Raw genomic sequence first — 25,662 nt, forward strand, 5'->3', positions numbered from 1 at the left:
TTCTTTTCTTTTCTTTTCTTTTCTTTTCTTTTCTTTTCTTTTCTTTTCTTTTCTTTTCTTTTCAGTAAATAGATTTCATTTAGAGGTTTCTGAGGGAAGGAGGAAGGGATAAGTGGAAAAGAAAAAACAGTAGGAGTAAGGCGCTCAAGAGAGAACTCGGGCTTCTCCAAGGGTGGAGGAAGCTCTACACACATCCTAGCACTGGACACGAAAGCATGAAAGTACACATCTCAAGGGGGGAGATGCGGGCGACACATGTGCTCGGGCACCACATGTGCTCGGCCACGTGGGCACAAGCAGCACATGGGCTCAGGCAACATATGCGCCTCTTTTCTTTTCTTTTCTTTTCTTTTCTTTTCTTTTCTTTTCTTTTCTTTTCTTTTCTTTTCTTTTCTTTTCTTTTCTTTTCTTTTCTCCATTTCTTTCTCACCTTCCTTCCTTCCTTCCTTCCTTCCTTCCTTCCTTCCTTCCTTCCTTCCTTCCTTCCTTCCTTCCTTCCTTCCTTCCTTCCTTCCTTCCTTCCTTCCTCTATGTGACATTATGTTGGTTACTAGGGTCATAGTGATGTGAAAGACTGTCTGTGTCCTCTCCCAGGATACTTATGTAACATTTACCCAGTTCCCAGAGTTGGATTCCACACCACACAGTGCAGGGGTATGGATTTAATCAACACTGAAATTGCAGCTCTCACTGCTGTTCTTGTGAGGCATCTGTGTATTTTCTTGCCCTACAACCAGCACTAGAAATGCTATTTGGATATGGCTTGAATATTATAAAAATGCTTTTGACTAAGTTCACCCTGCACAGAAAATGAGAGCTGGGTGGCAATTGGGTGAAGGTTCTGAAGGCTTCTGCATTCACATAATTTGCTGTTCTGTTCCTACCTCAGGACAACTTCCCCTTTTCTCCCAACTTCAGCAGCCATCCAAATTAACCAAATCTTCCTGTTTGGTAGTGTGTTCATTGTACGGGAGACAAAGTTTGTGTCATTAGGTGCTCTAAAATAAATCAATATCAGGAAGAAGAAGGCTGATTTTGACCCATGTTCTTTAAGTCACTGCCTGTGTTTGAGAATTAATTGCACCTTGCACTTGAAATGAGGCTGTTTCTTTGTGTGGGTTTTATGTGAGTTAGTTCATAAACACAGTGGTGAAGGTGCTTCCCTGAAGAAGCTTCTTTACTTAGGAACAGTGTTTTATCACTCCTTAACAGCAAAACTCACTGGTTTCAAGAAGCTAGGTTCTAGTGTCTTATTCATGGTCCAAGATAATCAAGATTAGAGAAATTTCAGTAATGTGTTTCTCGTTCTGGTCTCGTATCTCTCTCTGAACTGTCTCACTCACCCCCACATCTACCAGTCCTAGAAAATGTCATTTCCCAGCCTTGGGGGAGTTTTCAGAAGATGTTAGACAGAATCTGAAGAACGGTTTAAGGTAGAATTACCCCAAATATTTTCTAGGGGAAATATTAATGCTCTTTGTGATGGAGATTGTCAATGTCCATTTGTTGATTTAAGATTCTGAGAAGTCCTGCGGCAGTTTAAAGTTGTTCAACTCCATATGTCCACAATTTCTTCGACTACAGAAACCCTTTTGTTTTGGAAACCCAGGCAATGTCTAGTGCAATCTTTCCTAGGATGTGGTCTTTTCAAGATGATTGAGTAATATATAACCTATACCTAAAAAATGCCATCAGTTATATTTTATTAAGTGTAGTAAAAAGAAAAGCTCTCTTTCTGTGTGTGTGTGTGTGTGTGTGTGTGTGTGTGTGTGTGTGTGTATGTTTGTAAATTTAGCTAAGGGAGAAGAAGTTAAAATAAAAAATAGGAAAGAAGTTGATTTAACAGATGGGGGAGGGGACCCCTGGCAAATGGCTGTGGTGGTCAGAGGACAGGCCAGGGCAATGAGTGTGGCCCAGTGAGTTGAGTCTTGCTGAACTGGGAAACAGTGCAAGGCCAGCAAAGAGCTGAAGACTCTTTCAGTAAAAAATCGGTGGTGAAGACTTTTGACCACAGGCTGTGTCTTCAGCAGCTGTCGTGGGTGAGGTGGTGGCTGCAGAGCGTGTGTCGCCTGCCCTGCGCTTGGACAGCCTGCGTGCCTCAGGAATGTTTGAATCTGTTCCCATTTTAGCAGCGAATCTGACCTGCTATGTACCGGCTTTGTTTATCTTACTGCTGCGGCTGTTTATCGTGGGGCAGAGTTCAGGGGCACAGCGATAAATCTCTTTTAGGAGAATGATGTAACCCTCAGCGTTTAGTTTCTCCTTGGCTTTTTTCAGTTTTAACAGTCTTTATAATACCATCATGTCCTGTACATGGGCCATTTCTCTGTACCCGCTTCCTGGTCTTCACACGGAATGGCCAGCAGCTGGCTCTGGAGTTGAATGGCCTGGGGCTAAGGCCCATTTCTACTTCCGGGGAGCGTTGTGACACTGGGTTCCATTTCTCTGCTGCTGAGTTCCCTCATGTGGAAAATGGGGCTATGGTGCCCTAGTTATCCGGCAAGGCAGCCCCGAGACTTGTGTGGAGCTCATTGGGCGAGGCCCTCAGCCTGTTTGTATCACCCCAAGACAGGCCGCCGGGCCACTGGAAGAGGGCTCTGGGTGCCAGAAAAGGCAGTTCGGAAAGGAAGTGGGAGATTGACTTTGTTGTTCTTGTCATCTTAAAAAACACACCCCAAGGCAACCCAGTGACTCCTCCAAACTCTTGCAATGTTGTGTCAACATCCTCCATCCCCCTGGCAGATAGTTTGCATGTGGCCGTGGTGGAGACAGCTTATCTAGGAGGCAGAGGCGGGTGGTTGGGGGCATCTGGCTGTGGTGTGGGAAGGTATTTGGGTAGTCACTGTGTGGCAGCTGAACAAAGATCAGCAGAAGGACACCCTGGCAAACTTGCAGATGATCCATGTCCATTCATGGTAACGTATGCAGTGCAGGTCTTGCATGTAAGGAAGGTGCTAGGGGCTGGAGAGATAGCGCTGGTCACCCTGCTCCAGTTCGATCTCAGCATTGCATGGGCCTGTGAGTTCCACCAGCTGTAGCTCTGGAGGCCCCCCTGCACCCTGTGCCCTTAATTAAGGGCACTATGCTCTTAATCCTTGTAGGCTGAACCGTACGTACAGACCTATTGGCTGAGAATCGCCAGCATGGCTCCTGAGCCCCTGAGCACTGCTTGGGAGCACCCTCACCCCTTTCAGTAATAGTGATATTTCACTTCCCTCCCCGTCCCTACCTCACCCGCATCCCTGCTCCACTACCCAGAAGCAATGGCGCTGCTGGCAAATACTTTCTTGTCTCTGGAGATCTCTGCTTCTGTGAGCCCACTGATGTGATTCCCAGCCTTAGCTCACATATGAACTTATAAACATTGCTCTCGTGTTTGATAAAAACTGTCAACGTTCCCACATCAGTGCCTTTAAGTTATATATGAATTTTTAACTGCCCTGGAGTTAAGGCCTCGGACCCCCATGTTTTAAAACTGTATAGTTTACATTTAAAAACTCAAACAGTACAGGAACATGGAGCAGCAGCAAAGAGCCTGTGTTTTACCATCACCCAGAATCTTCTTCTCAGAGAGCATCAGCCACTGAGAAGCTTGGCATGTGTTCTGCCTGATCTCTGTTCAGATGCAAAGTCTTTTTTTTTTTTTTTTTGCTTGCTATTTATTTATCTATTTTTTAAATTTTATTGAATCACCATGAGATAGTTACAAGCTTTCATGTTTGGGTTACAATCACACAATGATCAAACACCCATCCCTCCAACTGCACATTCCCCACCACCAAAATCCCCGGTGTAACCCCCATTTTCCCCACCAGATGCAAAGTTTTGCCTCAGACAGCCACACCAACAACAGAATCCCAGGGTCTGTACTTTTCTACAAATCGCTATTTCCTTAATGTCTCACGAAGGTAGTTCCTGTTGCAGTGGACACGTCTTTCTCACATTCTTTTCACAACAGCTCGCTATTTATTCTCTTGCATGAATGTTCCGTAAAGTTTATTTAACCATTTATTTGTGGGGAGTGTTTAAGTTGTTTTCCATTTATCCCCCTTCCTGCTACATTATAGTAAGGAGCTGCTTTCATGGTTAAAGATTACTTTAGCATCCCAGCCGTTTCCTCCTCCCCTTAGAAGCAGAAATCATGGTGAGGCACTTTCATGAATACTTTGTGCTTCAAATTGAATTTATTGACCTTGCTTTTAATTTTCTGTCAGCAATGGCCTGGCCTGGCCCCTGCAGACGGCTCAGGAATCTGCTGGGGAGTCGGGGTGGCCTGCAGATTCTAGCAAACTGCCAGTTCATTCAGCAGCTCGCTGAGCAAAGAACATCTTGATTCCATCAGCCTTAATCCCGGGTCCCCGATGGGCTGGCTCTTGTGGTCATTAGCAGATGGAATGCTCGTGTTGGAAGGCCGAGTTCTGGGGCATTTGGCTGTGAGCTGCCTCGATCCGGGATGGGAGGGCATTGAATCTTTTTCACTGCTAACTGGGCATACCTCGTCCCCGAAGTTGTGTGTGTTTCTGCTCATGCCGCACGAACAGTAACTGTAATCGCCCCTGCTGATACGCTGGGCCGCTCACCGGGCAGAATGCGCCTTGCTTTACTGTCTTGTCTCACAGCAGCACAAAGGAATGAGTCCAGTTCTTGATCTCATCTTCCAGATGGGGAGGCAGGGAGAGCGGGGAAAGGACGTACCAGCGCGGGGCCAGTGGCCTGTACTCGAGAGGAGAATCAGACTTCTCTGATTGCCAGGCAGAGCCTCCGAACTTGAATTCCCCATCACTGGTCACTGCCCGTTGCCTCTTAGAGAGCCTGGCCCTTAGGTAACCGGGTTAAAAATTTATTCCAGCGAACGAGGTTCCTTTTGTTTAAGTGGGTTCAGGCCTGCCCACTCCTCCACCCTGCATGTTCTAGGAACTGTGTGGGTGCTCGTGGGGTGAGGGTGTACTGCAAGGAGGAACCCCAATTTCTAGGCTGAGAAGGCTCTGTTGCAACAGAACCATATGTGTGTCCTGGGGCCTCCCTGTGGAATTGCGGGCTGATGGTCCAAATCTGGGGGTACAAGTCCAAGCCTCCGGCTGAGGTAAAGACCTGGTCTGGCGAGGAGCTTTCAAACAAGTGTCCATTCAGGCGCCTCTGAGAACAAGCCCGCTTATCTGTCCGAGTGTGTCCCTCCCCCAGATCTCTCTGATGGCAATGGTAAGAGCCAGCAGTTATAAATTATTTGGAATTTCTCTCAGCTTGGTTCCTGTTCAAGACTTTAAATTGGGAGCTTTGTTCGCTCTATGCCTTCATGCTCTCGGGCAGGCTGCCATTTCTGGAACAGGCTCATGTGTGTAAGAGGAGGTGAGCTGGGGGAGTGAACGTGAGCTGATTCCTGTCCCTCCCAACCCAGAAAAACCACCTTGATCTGATACGTATGTTACAAGTTTCCAGGGGTAGGATGGATATTTAGCCTAATAATCATCACATTTTCTTTTGCATTTATTCTTAGCTATAAAAGGTGAAAATAAAACCCTTAGGAAACATAACCTGGCCTGAGAAACCAAAGACACTACCGCCCTCCCCTCCATATTTTAATTTTTTTTTCTCCATAAAGATTTGCACTGTCTTGCCCCCACCTCGTGCCAGTAGGGGAGGAGGACGACATGGGTTTTCATGAATAAGGTATTGTCATCTCTCTGTGGGGTCTTTCGAAGCCAATTTTAACCTTTGTGCTGTTTTTTTGCTTTTTAGCTTGGAATAATTTGTATCCAGTATCCAGCGCGGGCCCTGGCATTCAGTAGGCATTTAGGAGGTTATTTATTAGATTCAGAGAAGAAGAAAAGAACAAGTTGAACTTTCAAGTCTAAATAAGCCTAATTTCTATTTTCCTGGGTAAGCACAGGTTAACTGGTTTGGGCAAATACAGGCAGAGCTACCGTTTTCTCCCTGAGTTGCGGTGCCAAGCAGGAGCCATGTGGACCTCCCAGGGACTCCACCGCGCCCCTTCCCCCCAGTTCCCAGGCTGCAGAGGGGCTGAGCCTGCCTGGTCCGACTGTCTGGCCACCCTGCTGGTCTCTGGGCTCTTCTGAGCCTGAGAGTCACTGGGGCTTTCCTAAGTTCACAGGCCCTGCCTGGCTTCCACAGACACTCAGCTTACCCGCCACGCAGAAAGGAGGGGTCCTCACCAGTGACACAAGAGCCACAGAACCCTCTCCGAACGGGGCTGTTGGGACTGCATGTGGTTCAAAGGAGGAAGGGTGGGAGAGGACTCTGGGTAAAGTGGGAGCCAGGTTTACATCTGGGTTCTCTCTCTGTCAGTTTTCACACTGGTCTTGGCTTCTGGTGGTAGGGGGTGGTGGTCGTGGGGTCCTCATCTATGACATGGGCAGAACCATAGAGTCCCCCTTCATCACTCACAGGGAGGTGCAGGGACGGTAGCTTGAGGTGATCCATGTGGTGAGGCCAGACTCCGGGGAGGTTAGGAGAGGCTCTGGGGTTTCATTGGCTGGTGATGTCAGGAGGGAGGGGCTTGGGAGTCCTCCTTCTCTCCTGCAGGGGTCCCCTGCACATCTGCACAGGATGGACCGGTGGGCTGCCTCTCGTGGGGCGGCCTCGCCCCAGGCTGGCTGTGCTGGTGTCAGAAGGTCCCAGGGACCTCCATTCACAGCCAGCATTTGTTATTTCAGCTGGACAGGGCCCCCGAGCTGTTGTGGCTGGAAGCTGTGCGGAAGGGACAGACAACATCACACAGAGGTCTCGAGAACTTCTGCAGGACCGTACCGGTGTCCCCCCCCAGAGGCTGTGGTCTGGGAGCAGGCTGGGGGAGGGGACAGGGAACAGGGGCCTTGCCCTGAGGGTCAGCTCAGGAGAAGCGAGGCAGCAAGAGTAGGTGAGCACCTGGAGAGAGCTTTACCCCACGTCTTTCGCTTTTTGCTTCTTTTCATTCAATTAGATTGTGAGCTTTTTTGTTTATTTTGGTCTGGGGGCCGTGCCTGACAGTACTCAGGGTTTATCCCTGGCTCTGTGCTCTAGGGTCACTCCTGGTAGGCTCAGGGGGTTCAGGAGATCTTACCTGAGTCAACCGAGTACAAGACAGGTGCCTTAACCTCTGAACAATCTCTTTCGCTCCTCTGTTCTTTCAAAATGCCTTTTAACAACGTTCAAATTCTTCTTCTAACATTTCAAGCCTTTTCAAATCATAGTAAATAGGAAGAGATTGTCTATATTTTAGGTTCCTTAATAAATCTATCCACTGAGTCAGTGCAGCTGTTTTGTTGGCTATAAAGAAATCCTCAGAAGTGTTTAAAGGTCTTTAAACTAGTATTGGAAAGAGAGCCTGCTGGGTGAAGCCAAGGTAACTTTTAAATAAAAAAGGAGAGCATTGGTGTTTGAAATATGCTGCAAAGGGGCACCTCTCCACAGGATTTAAGATCTGAACTTCCACGTCAACTTCTGCTTTGAAATAATTTCTTTTAACTATTGCAGGCAAAAATTATTAAGCAAGTGATAGAGAAAAGAAGGAATAGTTGGCCAAGTAGAAAATTTAAAAACTGAAGTTATGTGTAAGGAATGCGTTATGAGCCTATAGTAGAAACCTCAGGTTACGGATTTGCGAATGTTTACTTATTCTGTTGCAGAGAAAGCCTGCCCTCTGCGCTCCTGACTGCACCTCCCCCCCGCCCCCACCCGTGCTCAGGACAGGCATTGCTCATATTCCTTGCTGTGTCTCTAGTTCCTCATGCTTGAAAGGGCCTCAGAATGTGCGCATGCATGCGCGCGCGCGCGCGCGCACACACACACACACACACACACACACACACACACACACACACACACACACACACACACACACACACACACAGAGTCCTCAATACAGTATTCGTTTTGCCTGATATGCTAGTACCTTTTGCCATTCCTGGCCATTCCTGGTAATACGATTTCTTAAGCAGTTACTTACACAAAAAGGCCTACTAAGTGACCTGGTTGTAATCTGAAACCTGGCACAGTGGTGTGTAAAGTTTAAACAACTTTTTTTTTTTTTTTTTTAAATCCTGGGTAGTTCATACTTCATAAGCCAGAAGAAGAATCAGAAATCCACTTGGGTCCACCCTTATATTTTTTGTGGTTTATGTTTTATCTTCCTGATGGTGATAGGCCCATGTGACTTCAGATCTTCAAGGCCCTGAACATCTTCTTGTTAGAATTAAATTGCTGTGACAATAGATTTAAAGAACGCCCACACACAGGGATAGCTTAAAGTTTTCCAGTGCTACTCCCTGTGCTGAGGCCCAGGTTCCATCCATCAGCTCACCTTGCCTCTCCCGGCTAAGTGAGTGGGCCTCTGGCTGGCAGCTAGGCGGAGGGCGTTGGAAGGACCATGGTGGTGGCTGGGGGCATGCTTCTCACATGGCTTGGTGAGATGGCCACACCACTGAGTTATAAAGGATGCTGGGACTGGGGGCATCTTGCAGGAAGGTACTTGCCCCAGGAAATGGCAAAAAGGCATTTTGTAGGCAGAGAGTGGTCTTTGCTATAAACTGCCCTGCATCTGGCCTGGGCAGCCCAGTGGAAAGCCTTCACCTTGGCCTGTACAGCCTCTGCATTTGGTTGGAGGCGCCCCTGGCTCCTTTCATCCTGCACACGGGTCCCTGGGGCTCAGGCCAAGGTGTCCAGCTTCTCATCTGCTGTGTGGGTGGAAGGGCTTTTGCAGCTCCAGAAAGGCCAGTTTGCTCAGGGTGGCTGTCTGGGCCTTCTCAGCATGGCCTTGTGACAGGAGACAGAGGCGAGGGCTAAGCTGCCTCCTTTTCTTTCTCCTCACCCTCTGGTTTGGGCATCTGCTTAGCTGTGAACTCTCCAGGCAGAGGGGAGAGAGGCCGTGAGGCCAGCCTGGGTGGCCACTGCACACAGGGCCTGCCCTGTGGGCCCAGGGGCTGGAGCTTCACTGTCTGTTCTTCCTAGGGGCAGCTCTTTGCTAGATGCTGCTGCCGTTGGACCCTCTGAGCCATCAAAGCGGATGAGAAACCCCAGTGCCAGTGCTTGGCTGGGGTCTCCTGGCATGTGTGGGCACTCGGAGCTTTTCTCCTGTGTTGTCGTGTTACTGTGAGGGATCAGCAGGAGCAAAACCACCTGTTCCAATCACTGACACTCAGCCTGGGAGATTGTTTAAAATGAGATGGGCTGGCGTTGAGGGAGGGTTAAAGCGGGGCCTGTTGTGATTGTGCAGAGATGGATGGAAGAGGCACTGACTCTATCAGGATTAGGGGGGTGGGGGGTGGTCTATGTGGATCTGGGAAGTCCAGGGGAGCCCAGGCCCCTGGCCAGGTGCACTGCTGGGTGTGAGTCTTTCTTGGGAAGGTCTGGTAAGTTGCATGGTTTTCATGCATGTGTGAGTGTGTGTGTGTTGGGGGGGAGGGGGCGGGGAGGTCTTCTGAAGTGCCAAGCTCAGAAATGTCCCTCTTGAGTGGGCCGTCTATGTCCTGGGCAGTGCGGAGGTTGGCTGTGTCAGCCTTCTCTTGGAACAGGAGAGCAGGGGCCTCCCAGGCTCATGGCCCTTCTGATGAGGATGGGAAATTTACTTGCACCTCCTGCTAATTTAGTTTACAAGGTCCCTTCTTCCCTTCAGTTTTCCGCTTACATTCCACACTGGGATGGTCGCTTCTGTGCTTCCAGCACTGTGAAGCATGGCACAGAAGGTCCTCAGATGCTGGGCTGGGTGGATGAATAAGTGGGTCATAGGAAATGTGTGTTGGCCGGCAGCTTGCATGACTGCTGCCTTTGCTCCTGACTGCAGCCCTACAAGGCAGAGACCAAAGCTCCCCCACACTATCTGGCCTACTGTCCCCCTTTCAGGGAGAAAAAAAAAGCCCATTTACTGTCCTCTGGGAAATCTGCCTTCTTTAAGCAAACATGTCCTACCCCCAGTACAGCCCTGGGTGCAAGACCACCTACTTTGGGCAACACTGCTGTAGACTTTGATCGTGCCCATTGGCTTAGAAAGGGTGAACACATTTCTTAGAGCAACACATGTAGTTGAGCTGCTGGTTCCAGGTTTGTGCTGGGACACCTCCTCTCTGACGCCAGTGGAGTTGTAAGGAGAGGGAGAGGCAGCAGCGTGTGTGGCAGCCTCCGTTTGGAAGGACATTTTCCAAAACTCTTACCTCTCCTGGTTGTTGCACTCAGTTGAGTAGGACCCAGCAGCCATCTTCACGGTGGTCAGTGAGTGCCTGCTGGCCCTGCCAAATCAGTGAGGGGTGTGGAGTGGGGTCTACCCTGGCCTCTCTTGAGCCTCCTGCCCCTCAGTAATCAGGAACCGCCAGGAGAGTAGCCAAGGATAGGAACTTAGATGTGGTGGGTCCCACCCAGTGGGTAGAGAGGCCAGTTTGCCTGCAAAGATGTTTCCAAGATGCTTGCAAATGTTGCCTAAAAATAGTGGGTTTCTACCCTCCCCACTAAATGTGCCATTCCAGAATGCTGTTGAATAAAGACTGGGGTGCTGGTGAACCGATATGACATGAGAAGGTTCCAGCCTAGAATTTGCAGTAGCTCAAATGAACTTTCTAGCTATTAAAACCGAAACAAACCAAGAAAAAAATAAACCCTAACTGGTCTCACTTAGCAACGCTGGATAATTTTAAGTAGTTCCAGAAGGTACGTGTGGTTTGAGGGTCAGTGTTGTCCTGAGCCAGGCCAGTTATGTGGGAACTGTGATTGGTTGAATCTGGGGAGGAGAAGCTTGTGGCTACATTCCAACCCACTGACAATTCAAGTAGATTCTAGGAGGTTGGACAGACGCAGCGGGTGTCAGCTTCTCGGTAACTCTTGAAGAGGTGGATTTCTGCTAGAGGTTTTCCACAGATCTGGCTAGTCCCTTTTTTTGCATCTCTGCTCCATATTTACATAAGCATCACAAGGCACACTTGGTCTGGAAAATCTATAATCTTTATGATGGCCAGACACTGGTACCATGCTGCTGCATAGCATTTCATTTTCGAGGCATTGAGAGTCTCGTTTCATGTGGTTGGGATTGGGGGAGGCCTTTTGGGCAAGTTGCCATCTTTTTATTGTTCCAAGAGTTTGGTGAAGCATTTGAACCTTCACCTGTCAAAATCACTTCTGGAATGAGAACTTGCTCTCCCTCCAGCTTCTTAGACTAGCAGAATAAAGGTATCATTTATCCCAAGGAGACCTTAATGGGGGCTTTCCCATTTGGACACCCACCTTGAATTCATTGAAAACAGAAGTTCTAGGCATTGTATTTTTCCAGAAATTTGGCCCAGACCTTAACTGGGTCATATTTCCCTTCAAATCTTTTTGAAAAGGACTCAATTCTCATTCCTTTAGACCAACATGTGTAAGCTGGGTAAAAATAGAGCAAACTGGTTTTACGTTTTGATTTATGAACTAAATCTGCAAGCTTGCATTTGAAAAACATTTAGCGTAGAACTCAAAAACGTTTAGGCTTTGCAGACTGATGCTTGTGGCAAGAGGAAACTTTTGGTCCCTTACAGATGGTTCCTGGTGCAAGAAATAGAGGCCCGATGTGGGTTGGGTTAACACCCTCACCCTGACTGGTCATCAGTGGACACAGAGGTGGCTTCTCCAGGTTGCCCACCTTTGAAGCCTACTCTCCTCCCTTTAGCTTGAATAAAGGAAACTGGCATGGAAAATGCTTTGGGCTGAATTTCATATCATCAATAGGTAGTAATTTGGTAACCTGTGCACTTCATAGATAAACTTATGGCTGAATTTCCAATCCAAAATATCCAGCCATGGCCATGGACAGCTAGCCAGAGAAGCACATAGTCCCGTGGGATAAATTCTGAGTGAGATTTATGCAGATTAGTGCTGCTCTGTCTCTCACAGGTGGCTGTCTCTGGAGTGCAGCCACGTCACTTTATTGTCTATACTTATGAACTGATATCTTTAAGTTAAAAAAAAAAAAGCTTCTGTGGAAAATTTGGAACACACTGAAGAAGAAACAGTAGCATTACTCATTCTCATGTGTTTATGATCCACTGATACCAACAACATTTTCGAATCTTATTTCTTACTTTATCTATTGCCATCCACAGTTATTTTAAAGTGTGGGGCCAGTCTTCCCAAAAGGTTCAGATAGGCCTAAAAGATATGCCCAACTTGCTTTCTTTGAATAGATGTTACCTTGGCTGGGAAACTGAGGTCAGTTGAGTCGGTGTGGGCCTTGGGAGACCTACTGTCCCCATTAAAGTCGAATGCAGATTATTTTAAGTAAAGGACAGTGAAGTCTGGACATGAGAGATAGTACAGGGATTAAACCATACTCCCTGCATGTGACCAACCCGGGTTTGATCCCTGGTCCTTCATGTGGTCCCCCAAGCATTGGGCCTTGAGCACAATGCCAGGAGTAAGCCCTGAGGACGACCAGGTGTGACCCCTCTCCTCCTCACCAAAGCAATTCCTGCTTCTTGTTTTGATGACTTAGAAGAATGTCGGGGATGGGGAGAGGGGTAAGCTTATCAGAAAACCTGTCTTCTCCACCTAAGAAAGTCATTGTTTTACTCTTCCTGATAAAGTAACGCCCCGTGAAGTCTCCCTCCTCTCTCCTTGACCACCCAGGTTCCTTCCTACAGGATAAATATCCCACATCCACCCTATTTCTCTTTCGAATTTACTGCCATGTACATTTTACACATGTATGTCATTCAGTTGATTTTCCCTTTTCCAAGCTACCGTTTGGTTTACTTGTTCAGTCCTAGAAGAACCTGTCGGGGTGGGGGATTTTCCTCTGCACCCCGATAAGCAAGTCACAGCATCCTTTCCCTGTTACAGAGCCCCGTGCAGTTCTCTAGCAGATTTCTTCAGTTGACTTCTGCTTTACTGAACTCGGTGCCTGCTTGTGAAGTTAGGAGGAATGACCTCTTGTGCCTCTCTCTCCAGACAGCAAAGCCATCGTGGATGGGAACCTGAAACTCATCCTGGGCCTGGTATGGACCCTGATCCTCCACTACTCCATCTCCATGCCCGTGTGGGAGGATGAAGGCGATGATGATGCCAAAAAGCAGACACCGAAGCAGAGGTTGCTGGGATGGATTCAGAACAAGATCCCTTACTTGCCTATCACCAACTTTAATCAGAACTGGCAGGATGGCAAAGCCCTGGGAGCCCTGGTGGACAGCTGTGCTCCAGGTAAGAGATCAGAGCTGCCTAAACTTCTCATTGGTCGAGGTTGTGTGGATTCTGAACATTCTCCTTTTCAGCAGGAAAGCTACGCTTGTTGTGATCGCGCTCTCTCCTGATATTAGCCCATTGTTAGGTAGCTGAAAATAGCTCTATTTGCTAGTCAAATAGCTGCACTTATAAGTTTATCGGTAGACTTGGTTGAACTTTGCATTCAGTTATTTATGCAAAAGTTCTCAACAAAATCCTATTGCTCGGATCAGTCTTTAAGTTTAGATTTTATTAAAAAATTGTTATTTATTTATTGGCTTTTTGGGTCACACCAGGCAATGCTTCAGGGCCTACTCCTGGCTCTGTACTCAGGAATCACTCCTAGTGGTGCTCAGGGGACAGTATGGGACGTTGGGGATCAAACCTGGGTCGGCAGGTTTGCAAGACAAGTGCCCTACCCACAGTACTATCCCTCTGGTTCCTTGAATTTAGATTTTTGACTCCACGGAGCTTTGCAATTGGTACCTCAATCACCTATTGTCTTTGACATGTGGCTGTCAATTCCCCCATTTTCATTGGCATGAAAGTTTAAGAACTTCCATTGAGTGGAAAGTACCATTTTTGTTGCTGCTGTGTTGACTGTGTAGGGCATGTACCCGCTTTTCTTTCTGCTTCGCTGTGAAGTGGTGCCTTGCTCAGGATCCAGCTGGAGTCTTTCCCACCCACCCTTATGGATTGCTCTTTTCGGAGTGGTTGAACGTACATAGTAATTATCCTCACTGTAGGGTTTGGACGAATGGGGAGAATTGGCTGGTGTACACTCAATAGAAAAACAAGAGCCTGTGTTTATACAGACCTCCAATTTTTGAGGGGGAGGTGTGGGGCCGTACACAGTATTCCCCAGGAGCTACTTCCAGCTCAGAACTCAGAACTTAGGGACTATGGGGTGCCAGAAAATGAATCTGGGGCTCTTTTACATGCAAAGCTGTACTCTGGCCCTTGGGGTTATCTCCTCAGTTGAATAATGTGCTTGTTTTATTTTTGAGATGTTTTTCTTTGGCAGTATGGACATTGAATCCAGGGCCTAACATATGCATGGAAAATCCCCCCCAAATTTTTTTTATGAAAAAAATGTTCTAATAGAAGAAAAGAAGAACTACAGTAGTCTGGTCTTCCTAGAGAGCCTAAAAACCATCCAGAAATCACTGAATGTTTAATGGCAGTGGCGCATTTTCTAGTGCCTTCTTCCTTGCTTCTGACCAAAGACCTGATTTATGATACCCCCTTCTGGTTCAACAACATTCAACAAAGGAGATTTTTTTTTTTTTGCATTTCTTGTAGACTTTAAGATAATTTTTAGGTTTTAACTTTGAGCAAATTACTTTTTAAGTTATACAAAATGCTACTTTAGTCTTTTTAGATATATTCAGGAATGGGATCTGGATACTGTGACTTATGCTTTGAAGCCTCTATTTAGCTTACTCCCCTTTTCTGGTACAGAGCTCCTAATAGCATCAGAATATCCTAAGAAGTTAGAGCAATGATAAAGGCAAATTCTTGATACTTAGAACATGCCTCTTTCAACCATACAGTTTAATGAATTGATGGTAGACACCCCTAAGGGTGGGGACACACCACACAGTCAGTTAGATGCTGTAGAACTTTCAGCCCTGTCATCTGACCTGAGACTCTTTAATGGTTATTGATTCAACTATTTATACCTGTGTCATCGGCCTCCATAACATTTTCTAAGACTCTTGGAGTTGTAAGGCTGATGACTAGGGAGAAAGCCAGGGAAGGAAAGCCATTTTTCCAGTACTTGCCCTGTATATTTCTTTCATGTGACTGAGTTTTTCTTTTTTGAAAAAAAATAATAATCTGCTATTCTGGTATATAAACATTTTCTGAGATCTGTGAGCCACAAATGGTCTTACCGGAGGAAGTCATAGGAACCTCTTTCTGGAGATATTAGAGAAGGCCCCTGCAGTCTCCAGCCAGAGAGACAGGTAACAGAGATAGATAAGTAAATAAACAAAGGTAGACTAATTATCCATTAAGAAATAAACGATCACTCATGGGTTACATTTATAGGATATCCAGCAATAACAGTAAGGTGTTTATTTTTTATTGGTCATAGACACGGATAACAGCCTAGACTGGCAACTGGCCTCTGAGGTACCAAGCCTCGGACCCGTGGTGTTTCTCCCTGTCTCCAGGTAGAGACTGGCAGAAGTGAGGTAGATTACAGGGAGAGATTTCTGAGCATTGAGCCAGGGGCAGCCTAAGAACTGCCAGGTGGGTACCTCACGCCCCCCACACAAATGATAGAATGCCATGCCAATGTATTTGGTGATCCGAGAACTGACATATGAGTTTGACCAATCAGAAAAATCTTTCTTGCTAAAAAGCCCCAATAGTTTCCCAGCTTTGTTTAGTAGCTGGTGTCCATCTCCTAACACGCCAGTGGGAAGTGTCTAGGGAGGAGTCTCTGACTGGTTTCCATCATGGTGAATTCATACCCATGGTACTTTTTGTCCATAAAGTTGGGTTCACTGGAATTTTTGGAAGAGATTGTTTTCTGAACTGAGAGACCAAGGAGGTTTAGCTTAGCTTCATGGCTAAGAGGAGTCAGGAGTTGGTCTTCCTCTGAATAGTTGGTAAGAGTGATATTAACAGTGTCTTTTTGGTATGTTAACAGGTCTGTGCCCAGACTGGGAAAACTGGGATCCTCAGAAGCCTGTGGATAATGCCCGGGAAGCCATGCAGCAGGCAGACGACTGGCTTGGGGTTCCCCAGGTATCTGTACCAGCCTCTTCTAGATCTTGCATGCATGCTTGGCATGCTGCCCAGTGTCTGTCACACGGCTGGCCTGTGTTTGTCACATATGCTGTCCCATGTGTGCCACTTGTGCTGTCCTATGTCTGTCACAGGTGCTGCCCCATGTCTGTCACATGCTGCCCAGTGTCTGTCACATGTGCTGCCCCATGTCTGTCATATGTGCTGCTCAGTGTCTGTCACACATGCTGGCCTGTGTCTGTCACATGTGCTAGCCAGTGTCTTTTACACATGTTAGCCTATGTCTGTCACATGTGCTGTCTTGTGTTCATCACATGTGCTGTCCGGTGTCTATTACACCTGTGGCCTGTGTCTGTCTGGGCTCTTCTTGGATGTCTCTCTATCATCAGACAGTCTCGTGTCCTCAGTCTCAGCCTCCACGAAGCACTGCCTCTCACACTCTCCACCTTCCTCAGTTTACCAGCAGTAATCAGTTTTCATTCATTTAGGTGCTTTTAGATCATCCTGGATTCTTTACTCTTGTCACATGGAGCCAATTTTTGTTTTTCTGTTCCAAAGGTCTTGAAGATCTCTTTGCATGCTAGACTCCATGAACACCTTAACAAGTAGGATGGAAATAAGAAATTGCTAATATTTCATTACTTTTTACCTATACAAACTCCGTAACACCCCTCTCTACCAATGGACTCATATCTTGGGACCAGAGGGGAAGCCATAACTTAGACTGCCTGTCTAAGTATAGGCAAGCATAAGGTTGTGAGTTTAGTCCCTGGTGCCACCACATGGGTTGTCGTGGTAGCTCTGCTGTCTGATTCACAGTTGTGTGTGAGCACAACTAAAAGCACAAGATGGTCCCTGGCCCCTGGTGAGCACCATAAGCAGACTGTGTGAGCACCACAGCCAAAGAGTTCGACCCCCGGCAAGTACATGTGCAAACACCACAAGAAGGGTAGCCCTTGGTGAGCATCCTGGCTGCATGTGAGCACTGCAGCCTGGTGTGTGACCTTCCACGGACACCACAACCAAGGTGTGTTTGCAGCCCCTTGTCATCACAAGAATAAAGAGAAGGGAAGAAGGCATGGTGTAGAAATCCATTATCCTAGGGAAGTCACAGGACTTAGAACATTAAAAAAATTAAACTAGGAGACCTACCATTAATGGAAGTTGTGGAAGAATTTGTACTGCCCACAATCCTATCATAGGAACATAGCAAGGAAACTTGGGAACTGAAAAAACTCTTGGATACCATGGTCAGTAACCACATACTTAGTTGAATCCAGTTTTCCAAACCCTTCCAAGGAGTCTGAAAAATCCCCCTGAACATAGACTGAGTCCCATATTCAAAGCTATGGCCAAGAGGAATTATGGGTAGCCAGTGCTGTGGAACAAATGGTGTCATCACAGACAGGGGTAAAGTCTGAGGTGGTGTTCAGAACAGAGTTTACTTTGTAATAGAAAAAACAAAACAAAAGAACAACAAAAAGAAAACACTTGCCCATGTTTCTTTGGTTTGGTTTTGGACTCTCCTCCCTGCTCCATGGCTGTTTCTTGGCTCTTCCCCCTCTCAGGAAGTGGGGTGGTATGTTTTTCATCTCCTCTTAAACCTAAAACCGTCCTTTTTGACGTTCATGTGATGTTGGCACTATAAAGTGGCTGGAGGCGCTGCCTGGAAGAACCGCCAAACCCGCACACATCCTACATTCTAGGGAACATATTGAAGGCGACTGTTCAAACCCAAGTAGCTATTTTGTTGCTGCAAGCTAATTATCAGAATTGTTTCTGTTTTTCCCGGTACCCTGGTGTGGGATGAGCTGGGTGCATCTGTAGCTGGTTAACCTGGCTCATGAGACAGAACCTTCTTTTCATTCGAGCAGGGGCAGCTGATCGCCTCAGCACCCTTGTTGGCAGCAGCAGGATTTGGGGGTGGGTCAGGTGGTGGAACCGAGGCTCTGTGCCGCTGGGGAGGCCAGCATGGGTCCTAAACAGCTTGACAAACATCCTTTCTCTCAAGCTAAATGTCAGAAGAAATTCATGCCCTTTTCAGTCTGCCTTGACAAAATATCACAGACTAGATGACTTAAATCAGCTTTTCAGCCTTTTTACACTCATACTATGAACCGAAAATGGCTGGCGAAAACCTCAGACCTTTATTTCTTTGCTTTCATTTGGATGGTGCCTGGGATCACACCCGAGTCTCACACATCTGAGACGTCTGTTCGTCTCCCATTAAGCCACCTGCCTGGTTTCATCTTCATTCTGGATGTTGGAAAGTCCATGATTGAGTTGCAGTGGACTGGCCACGCTCCTTGGCGAGGACGTGCCTTCTGGCCTTCTCACTCTGTCCTTACAGAGAGAGGGCTAGGGTACCAGTCTCTCCCTGGATTCCACTCTCACGATCTCAGCAAACCTCCTCAGCTCCCAGAGGCCCCATCTTCTCTTCTCTTTTGGTGGGGAGGGGTCCGGTGGGGCTGAACCTCAGTGGTGATACTTAACCCAGCTGTGCTGCCCCAGCAGTTTGGTGTATAGGCCTCGTCCTTTACTGCTGCTTGGCCCTGACAGTGCTGGGGTCACCTGACCTATTCCCGATCATGTTCAGGGGTCCATGCCATGCTCGGGAGCAAACTCAGGACCTCAGCATGTAGAGTGAAAATGCCACCATTTGTGGCTGAGCTATCTCGCTGGCACAGGGCCCCTCCTTCAATGAATAAATTTTGAATTTCAAATATCCAGTTTGAAATACCTCAGACGTTGACTCTTTTTTGTTTTTATTTTTATTATTATTATTTTATTATTATTTTTTTTATTAGTAACTGTGCTAACAGAGACGTATCTAACAGCTAGATGAAGAGAAGAAAAAGAAAGGTTTTTCTGTGTATGCAAATCCCATGTAGACTTGTTTTTTCTTCCTCCTCCTGATGGAGCTTAACCCTTCTGGAAAATGCCCCGGGGGAAAGGGTGGGTTGTTTTGTTTTCCTGAGGCCTGGACCTTTGGAAATTTCTATAGAACTGTCCAAAGTGTCCTTAGCTCCCCCAGGGAATGATAGCACTCCTGAAAGGTGAAAAGCATGGCTCGTGGTGCCCCAGTTTATTTTATTTTATTTACTTACTAACATATTTTTGGTGTGCGAGTTATGTAATTCCGTGCCACTGAGAGGAAGAGCTTCTGTTTTGACATTTGTTCTCTTTGGCTTGGGACCTCGACGTGAGTATTCATCGGCCTCGTTATTCTTCTAGGTGATCACTCCTGAAGAAATCATTCACCCCGACGTGGACGAACACTCGGTGATGACTTACCTGTCCCAGTTCCCCAAAGCCAAACTCAAGCCCGGAGCCCCACTGAAACCCAAACTCAACCCGAAGAAAGCCAGGGCCTATGGCAGAGGTAAGAACTGATCAAAACGGATTTGAGGCTTATCCCCTGTCTTAGAAATTTACGTGGCTTCAGGAAGGTCTTTGAAGGTCCCTTTGTGTCTGACCAGCAGTCTTCAGGGCTGAGAAACATTGCTGCTTCCATGCAGTGGGAAATGACTGACCTGTTGCTTTGTGATTTTATTTCTTTTTGTAAAGGAGCCGCTCCAGGAGTGCAGGAAGCTCCAGGGCCACTCACTTGCGGGGCCCTTGAGCTGTCCCTGGCAATGCTGGGTGGAGACACCGGGGTTGCTGGCACTTCATGTGGTGCTAGGGACTCAACTCAGGCATCACACATGCTAGGCATGGCCACTTGGGCTCTCTCACCCCTGCTTTGTGATTTTAATAAGGAATCTTATTTTTCAGGGGGTGGGGAGTGGTTCAGAAACCTTGTCCAGGGCGCAAGAACACTGCTGTTACCTGTGGGGCAAGATTAGAGGCTGGGTCATCTGGCTGTGGATTTGTTTCTCCTTCGGTTATGCTTATGCTGCCTCAGATTTCCAGATGGAGTGGGAACTATTGTAACCCCCAGGCAAACACTTCCTTGCTGAGCATCCTGTTTATGATCTCCAAGGCAGCCGCATGACACTGTCCTGGTCAGAACATTAGAATGGTCCCAGATATTTTGAGGCGTTGGGTGTTATGAGCGGCACCTGACTTCCAGAACAATACGTAATGGCAGGAATGGAATGGACTCAGGGCCTCACACATGCTAGAATTAGGTTCCTGAATGGTAGAAAGATGCTAACAGCCCTGTAAGTCTCTTTGGAACAGAACTGATTAAGTGGATTGCATCTGGACAAAGCCTAAAAGGTTTGTCTGCAGTGCTTCTATCACTGCTGTCCAATTTCTTTATTGTTAATGGAAAATGGTTTCCTTTCTTTTTGCTGTTTTCTAGTAAATGACCATTTGCGATAGTTCAGGAATGTGACTAGTCATTGCTATTTCCTTCGTCTGCATTTTTTTGTGTTATGCTCTTATGAAAACACTTTCTTTCCCCTTCTTATACACATACACACACAGACACACACATTTGTATGCATATGTATATGTGTTTTAATTTTTTGTTGTGGTAAAATGTACATAGCATGTGGTACAATCCACTCTTTTAAGTATTTTTTTTTAATTCTTTAATTAGTGAGTCACCATGAGGGTACAGATAGATTTACACATTTTCAAGCTTGTTTTTCCTTCATACAATGTTTGCAAACCCATTCCTCCACCAGTGCCCATTCTCCAGCACCAGTAAACCCAGTATCCCTCTCACCCCCCAATCCCATCTTCCCTCTTTTAAGTATATTTAAGTGTGATATTTGGTAGCATTGAGTATAGTTACTAAGCTGAGGACCCATCACTACTATCCAGCTTAAAAGCTTTTTAACTTTCTCAAACTAAGACTCTGTACTCATTGAAAGTACTTCTCTCTTCTTTTTTCCCCTGGTCCTCAGCAGCCCCTGTTCTATTGTCATGATTTTGCATCTTCTAGGTACATTCCATAAAGTGGATTCATATCCCATTGTGTCTGGCTTATTCTCTTGGCATAATATCTTCAAACTTCATCCATGTTGCTGCATACATCAAAATACTCTTCCTTTTTAAAAACTGAATATATCATTATGTGTTTCCACTATATTTTATCTGTACATCCTTCTGTCAGTGGACAATTGGGTTGCTTTCTCCTCTTAACTGTCACTGTCACTGTATCACTGTCATCCTGTTGCTTATTGATTTGCTCAAGTGGGCACCAGTAACATCTCCATTTTGAGACTTGCTGTTACTGTTTTTGGCATATTGAATACAGCACGGGGAGCTTGCCAGGCTCTGCCGTGTGGGCAAGATACTCTTGGTAGCTTGTCAGGCTCTGCAAGAGGGGAGAAGGAATCGAACCTGGATCTGCTCCATGCAAGGCAAACGCCCTGCTGCTGTGCTGTTGCTCCAGCCTTCTCCTCTTACTATTTTGAAAAATGTTGCTATGACCATAGCAGACCATGGTCTATACCCCTGCTTCCAATGTCTTGATATATACTTAGAAGTGAAATTGTTGGAATGCATGGTAATTCTGTGCTTAACTCCCTCTCACCTTTCAAGTAGGAAGACATTATGATCAATTCAAATTGACATCGCATGTGAAGCCCTATGGAAACAACTTAAGATATGATCCTGTTTTGCCAAAGGAGCTAGCCCAAGTTGTAGAGCACATGCATAGTGTACATAGCCCTGAGTTTAATCTCCACTGCTGCAAAAAACAAACAAACAGACAGACAAAGAAATCACCAACCCCCAAATTTCAAAAACCATAAAGTAACAACTGGCCCATAAAACCATCCTGGCCACAGGGGCTGGAGCGATAGTACAGTGGGTAGGGCATTTGTGTTGCATGTGACCGACCCAGGTTTGATTCCCAGCATCCCATATGGTCCCCTGAGCACCGCCAGGAGTGATTCCTGAGTTCAGAGCCAGGAGTAACCCCTGAGCATTGTTGGGTGTGACCCAAAAAAGGAAAAAAAAACCAACATCCTGGACAGGGGCCAGAGTGGTAGTACATCGGGTAGGGTGGCTGCCTTGCATGCAGACCTGGGTTCAATTTCCGGCATCCTATATGGTTCCCTCAAGCACTGCCAGGAGTAATTCCTGAGTGCAGAGCCAGGAGTAACCCCTGAGCATCACTGAGTGTGACCCCAAAAGCAAAAAGCAAAGCAACAACAACAACAACAACAACAACAACAACAACAACAACAAAACTAACCCATTCTGTCCCTAGTGAGACAAAGGTTAGGTCAGTCTGCTCGTCTTTGTCACCACATTGCTTCATTTTTGCCAACTGAACCAAGGGATAGAGAACCTTTTATATTCTAGGTTCTAGAATGGTTGAGAGCTTTAATTTATCTTTCGGCAGGGAAAGTTGGGTACATCTGGTGGTGTTCAGGGGCTACTCAGGTTTTGTGCTTGTAGGTACTCAGGATGATACAATGATGGGAATTGAACAAGGGCCAGCCATATTTAAGGCAAACACTGAACGCCCTATACTGTCTCTCTGGTGCTGATTTACCTTTTGGATGTTGACTAGATTGCAGCTACCAGGTGCCTAGTACTTGCACAACCATTCAGTAAGCCCTGACTTGCTTAGTTTTAGTGGGTTGAAAGGAGAGAAAGCTGGGGTGAGGTAAACCTAACTCCACAAGCAGACCTTTATGGCATGAGATATGTTGAAAGCATTCATCAATGAGCTAAACAAGACCTTTCTCCAATGTATGTTATGTGGGAAGCATTTACTGCATAGCAAGCTACTGAAGTAGCCTTTGTTCTGAGTAATCGAAGGGAACAGTTGTCTTGCTGGGTAAGCATAGCTCTAGGGGAATTTACAGAGTGTGGGATATGGCTTAGCTTCCTACCACCCATGTTTCACTGGGGTAGACGTGTCAGAACCCAGGTTTTGGTAAGAGGCAGAGTAAGCTGTGTTTTAGACTCTCACAGGTCAGAGGGAGCCATATTTACGAACATTTCAAATGCATATATAGATTTATTTATTAAATGTTCTGATCGTCATATATATTTCAAGCAAAAGGAAAATGTAGAAAATAAAAACTTAAAGTTCCAATTTCCAACTGCAAACCCATGCCTTACTTTAAAGTCTGAGGTATTAAGTTACTGAGTCATAGAGATAGTACAGAGGTTAAGAGACTAACTTGCATCCTGCTAACCGGGGTTTAAATTCCTGACCAACATATTGCAGGCACCATCAGGGATCACTTCTGGCCTGAGCACAGAGCCAGGAGTAGCCCCTGAGCATCACTAGATGTAGTTCACTACCCCCCACTCACCAAAATAATGGTGATAATAAAGTATCAGGTATTTCTTTGGGGCCTTTTGAAATATTGATGAATTTAAGCTAAGTATTTTCTTCAAATTTTTGTTTGCTGTGTTTTGTTTGAGGCCAGACATGGTGATGCTACGGGCTACTTTTTGCACAGTGCTCAGAAGTCACCCCTGGAGATGCTTGGTGTACTGAGCCCAGGCCTCCCACAAGCAAAGTGTGCGCTCCAGCCCTTTAAGCTGTCTCCGAGCCCCAACTTGTGAACATCATCTTACTCTATAGCAATATTCCAATACTTTTTTTTTTGGTTTTTGGGTCACACCCAGCGATGTATAGGGGCTACTCCTGGCTCATGCACTCAGGAATTACTCCTGGCGGTGCTGGGCAACCATATGGGATGCTGGGAATCCAACCCGGGTCGACCGTGTGCAAGGCAAACGCCCTACCCGCTGTGCTATTGCTCCAGCCCCTTTCTAATACTTTTTCTTAAACTAAATTATTTATTAGAAAATGAAAGCAAATCCAGAGTATAGTAACAAGTCACCAAATCTGCTGCAACAGTCTGATGTCAAGGGAAAGAAATGGTGGAGAGAAACTTAGACAGGATAAGAAACTCAAACTGGCAACCAGTTGTAATATGTGAACCATAGTTGGACTGAATTTCAACTGTTAAAAATTCTTGACACTTATAGTTGGAAATTTGACCATGACGGTATTTGATGATACTAGGGAATTATTTCTATGGGAATAGTCTAAAAATTATCTACTAGAGACATGTAAGGAGGGTTGTGGATGAAACACGAGGTCTCTAGAATTTGTATTTTGATAGGAGGAGGGAGGAGAAAGTGAAGATGTGTAACAAACCTGCTGTGAGCTAATAGCTGTTGAAGTGAGGTGATAGGTGATGATTCATTTTATAGCTCTCGATGCTTAATAGGTTTGGAATTATCTGTAATAAAAACAGTTGTTTTTCCTGTGGTGCTGGGTGATCAAACCCAGGCCTCATGCATACAGAAAATGTACTTTATATTAGCCATGTCTCCAGTGCCACAATGAATTTGTTTTTTAAGTAATGTAGATCTTCGACTTATGGTGAGAATATGTCCCAATAAGCCCTTTGTAAGTTGAGAATACATTCAGTATACCTTTCCTGCTGAATATATTACCTTTAGTCTAGCCCAATGATTTTCAGCCTTTTTACACCTGCAGTTGAAAACCAGTGGTTCAGCATACTCTAAATGTCATCAGAAGGGGCTGGAGCAATAGCACAGCAGGTAGGGGATTTGCCTTGCATGCAGCCGACCCAGGTTTGATTCCCAGCATCCCATAGGGTCCCCTGAGCACCACCAGGAGTGATTCCTGAGTGTAGAGCCAGGAGTAACCCCTGTGCATTCTTTCTTTCTTCCTTTCTTCTTTTCTTTTGTGTTTGGGGGTTAGGGGTGATCTTAGGGGTTACTGCTGGCTCTGCACTAAGAAATTACTCTTGGCAGTATTCGGGGACCATATGGGATGGAGGGGGATCGACCCCTGGTTGGCTGTGTGCAAGGCTAATGCCCTACCCTCTGTCCTATTGCTCCAGCCCCCAAATAGCCTGCTTATTTCAATACTTTATTGAAAACCAGAATGCCTTAAGTCCATATTTGAACTTTGCATCTACTAAAGGCATATCACGTGTGTGCCACTATAAAGTCAAAAATTCCTAAGTCAAACCACTGAAAGTTGGGGAATGTCTAGTACGTGAACTTATGCATCTGGGAAAATTAAAGTCAAAATACTTTTCTTACTTCTGCCCACTAAGTTCAACATAAAACCCCTGGACATTTTATACAGGATAAATGTAAGGGGACTTGGAGAGAGAATAAAGTAAATTGGCTAGGAACCTTGGGACCCAAAGACTAAACCCAAGCACTGCTTGGGTTTCCTTCTTGTCTCATTTGTCCCCAGACTAGAAGCTGAAGAAATGAATGGTCTGGGAGCAGAACTCCTTAGACCGTAGCCGCTCTACTTCAGCCAAACTTCGAAGCAAAAGACTCCATTTCCACTTTGACAACTGAAGGCTAGTAGCTGAGTGGGGGAGGGCGCTCTAGCTCCAGATCAGGGGCTGCTCTCCTCAGTCTTGATGATATCATCAGGAGGAACAGTAATGAGGCCCTCTACTCCTTCCAGTCATCAGTGGAGTCCATAAGTGGTAGTCCATCTCTGCCTAGCAGTCATGAGGAAGCCCTTGCCCCTAACTTAGAATACCAGAGTAGAGCCTGAATGAATAACCTGGACTTCTTTCTTCACTACCAGTGATAAGATCGTTCCCCTCCCTTCCCCTGAATAAAAAAGCAGCTAAAATAGAAAGTTAAAATAAGATCCAGGGCCTCATAATACCCAGAACATTCAGGTATCTATTTTATATTGAATTCTTTATCATATCAAGAACTAGAAAGGTCTCAGTCTGTCTGAAAGTAAGACAGTTGATTATGTCAACATTGAAATATGAAAGGGAGATGTTTGTTATTTGGCAA

General features: G+C 46.1%; 1 protein-coding gene across 6 annotated transcripts in view; it reads left to right on the forward strand.

Annotated features, from left to right (window-relative positions):
• FLNB (filamin B) overlaps positions 1-25,662 on the forward strand; it is a 152,097-nt gene that overhangs the window by 44,503 nt on the left and 81,932 nt on the right. For all 6 annotated transcript variants that reach the window (XM_004616480.2, XM_055134727.1, XM_055134728.1 and 3 more), the window contains exons 2-4: positions 12,901-13,149; positions 15,830-15,927; positions 19,162-19,309. In XM_004616480.2, coding sequence (XP_004616537.2) covers positions 12,901-13,149; positions 15,830-15,927; positions 19,162-19,309 — 495 coding nt within the window. The remainder of the gene's footprint in view (positions 1-12,900; positions 13,150-15,829; positions 15,928-19,161; positions 19,310-25,662) is intronic.

This window comes from Sorex araneus, chromosome 4 (assembly GCF_027595985.1).
Source record: "Sorex araneus isolate mSorAra2 chromosome 4, mSorAra2.pri, whole genome shotgun sequence".
NCBI lineage: Eukaryota > Metazoa > Chordata > Mammalia > Eulipotyphla > Soricidae > Sorex > Sorex araneus.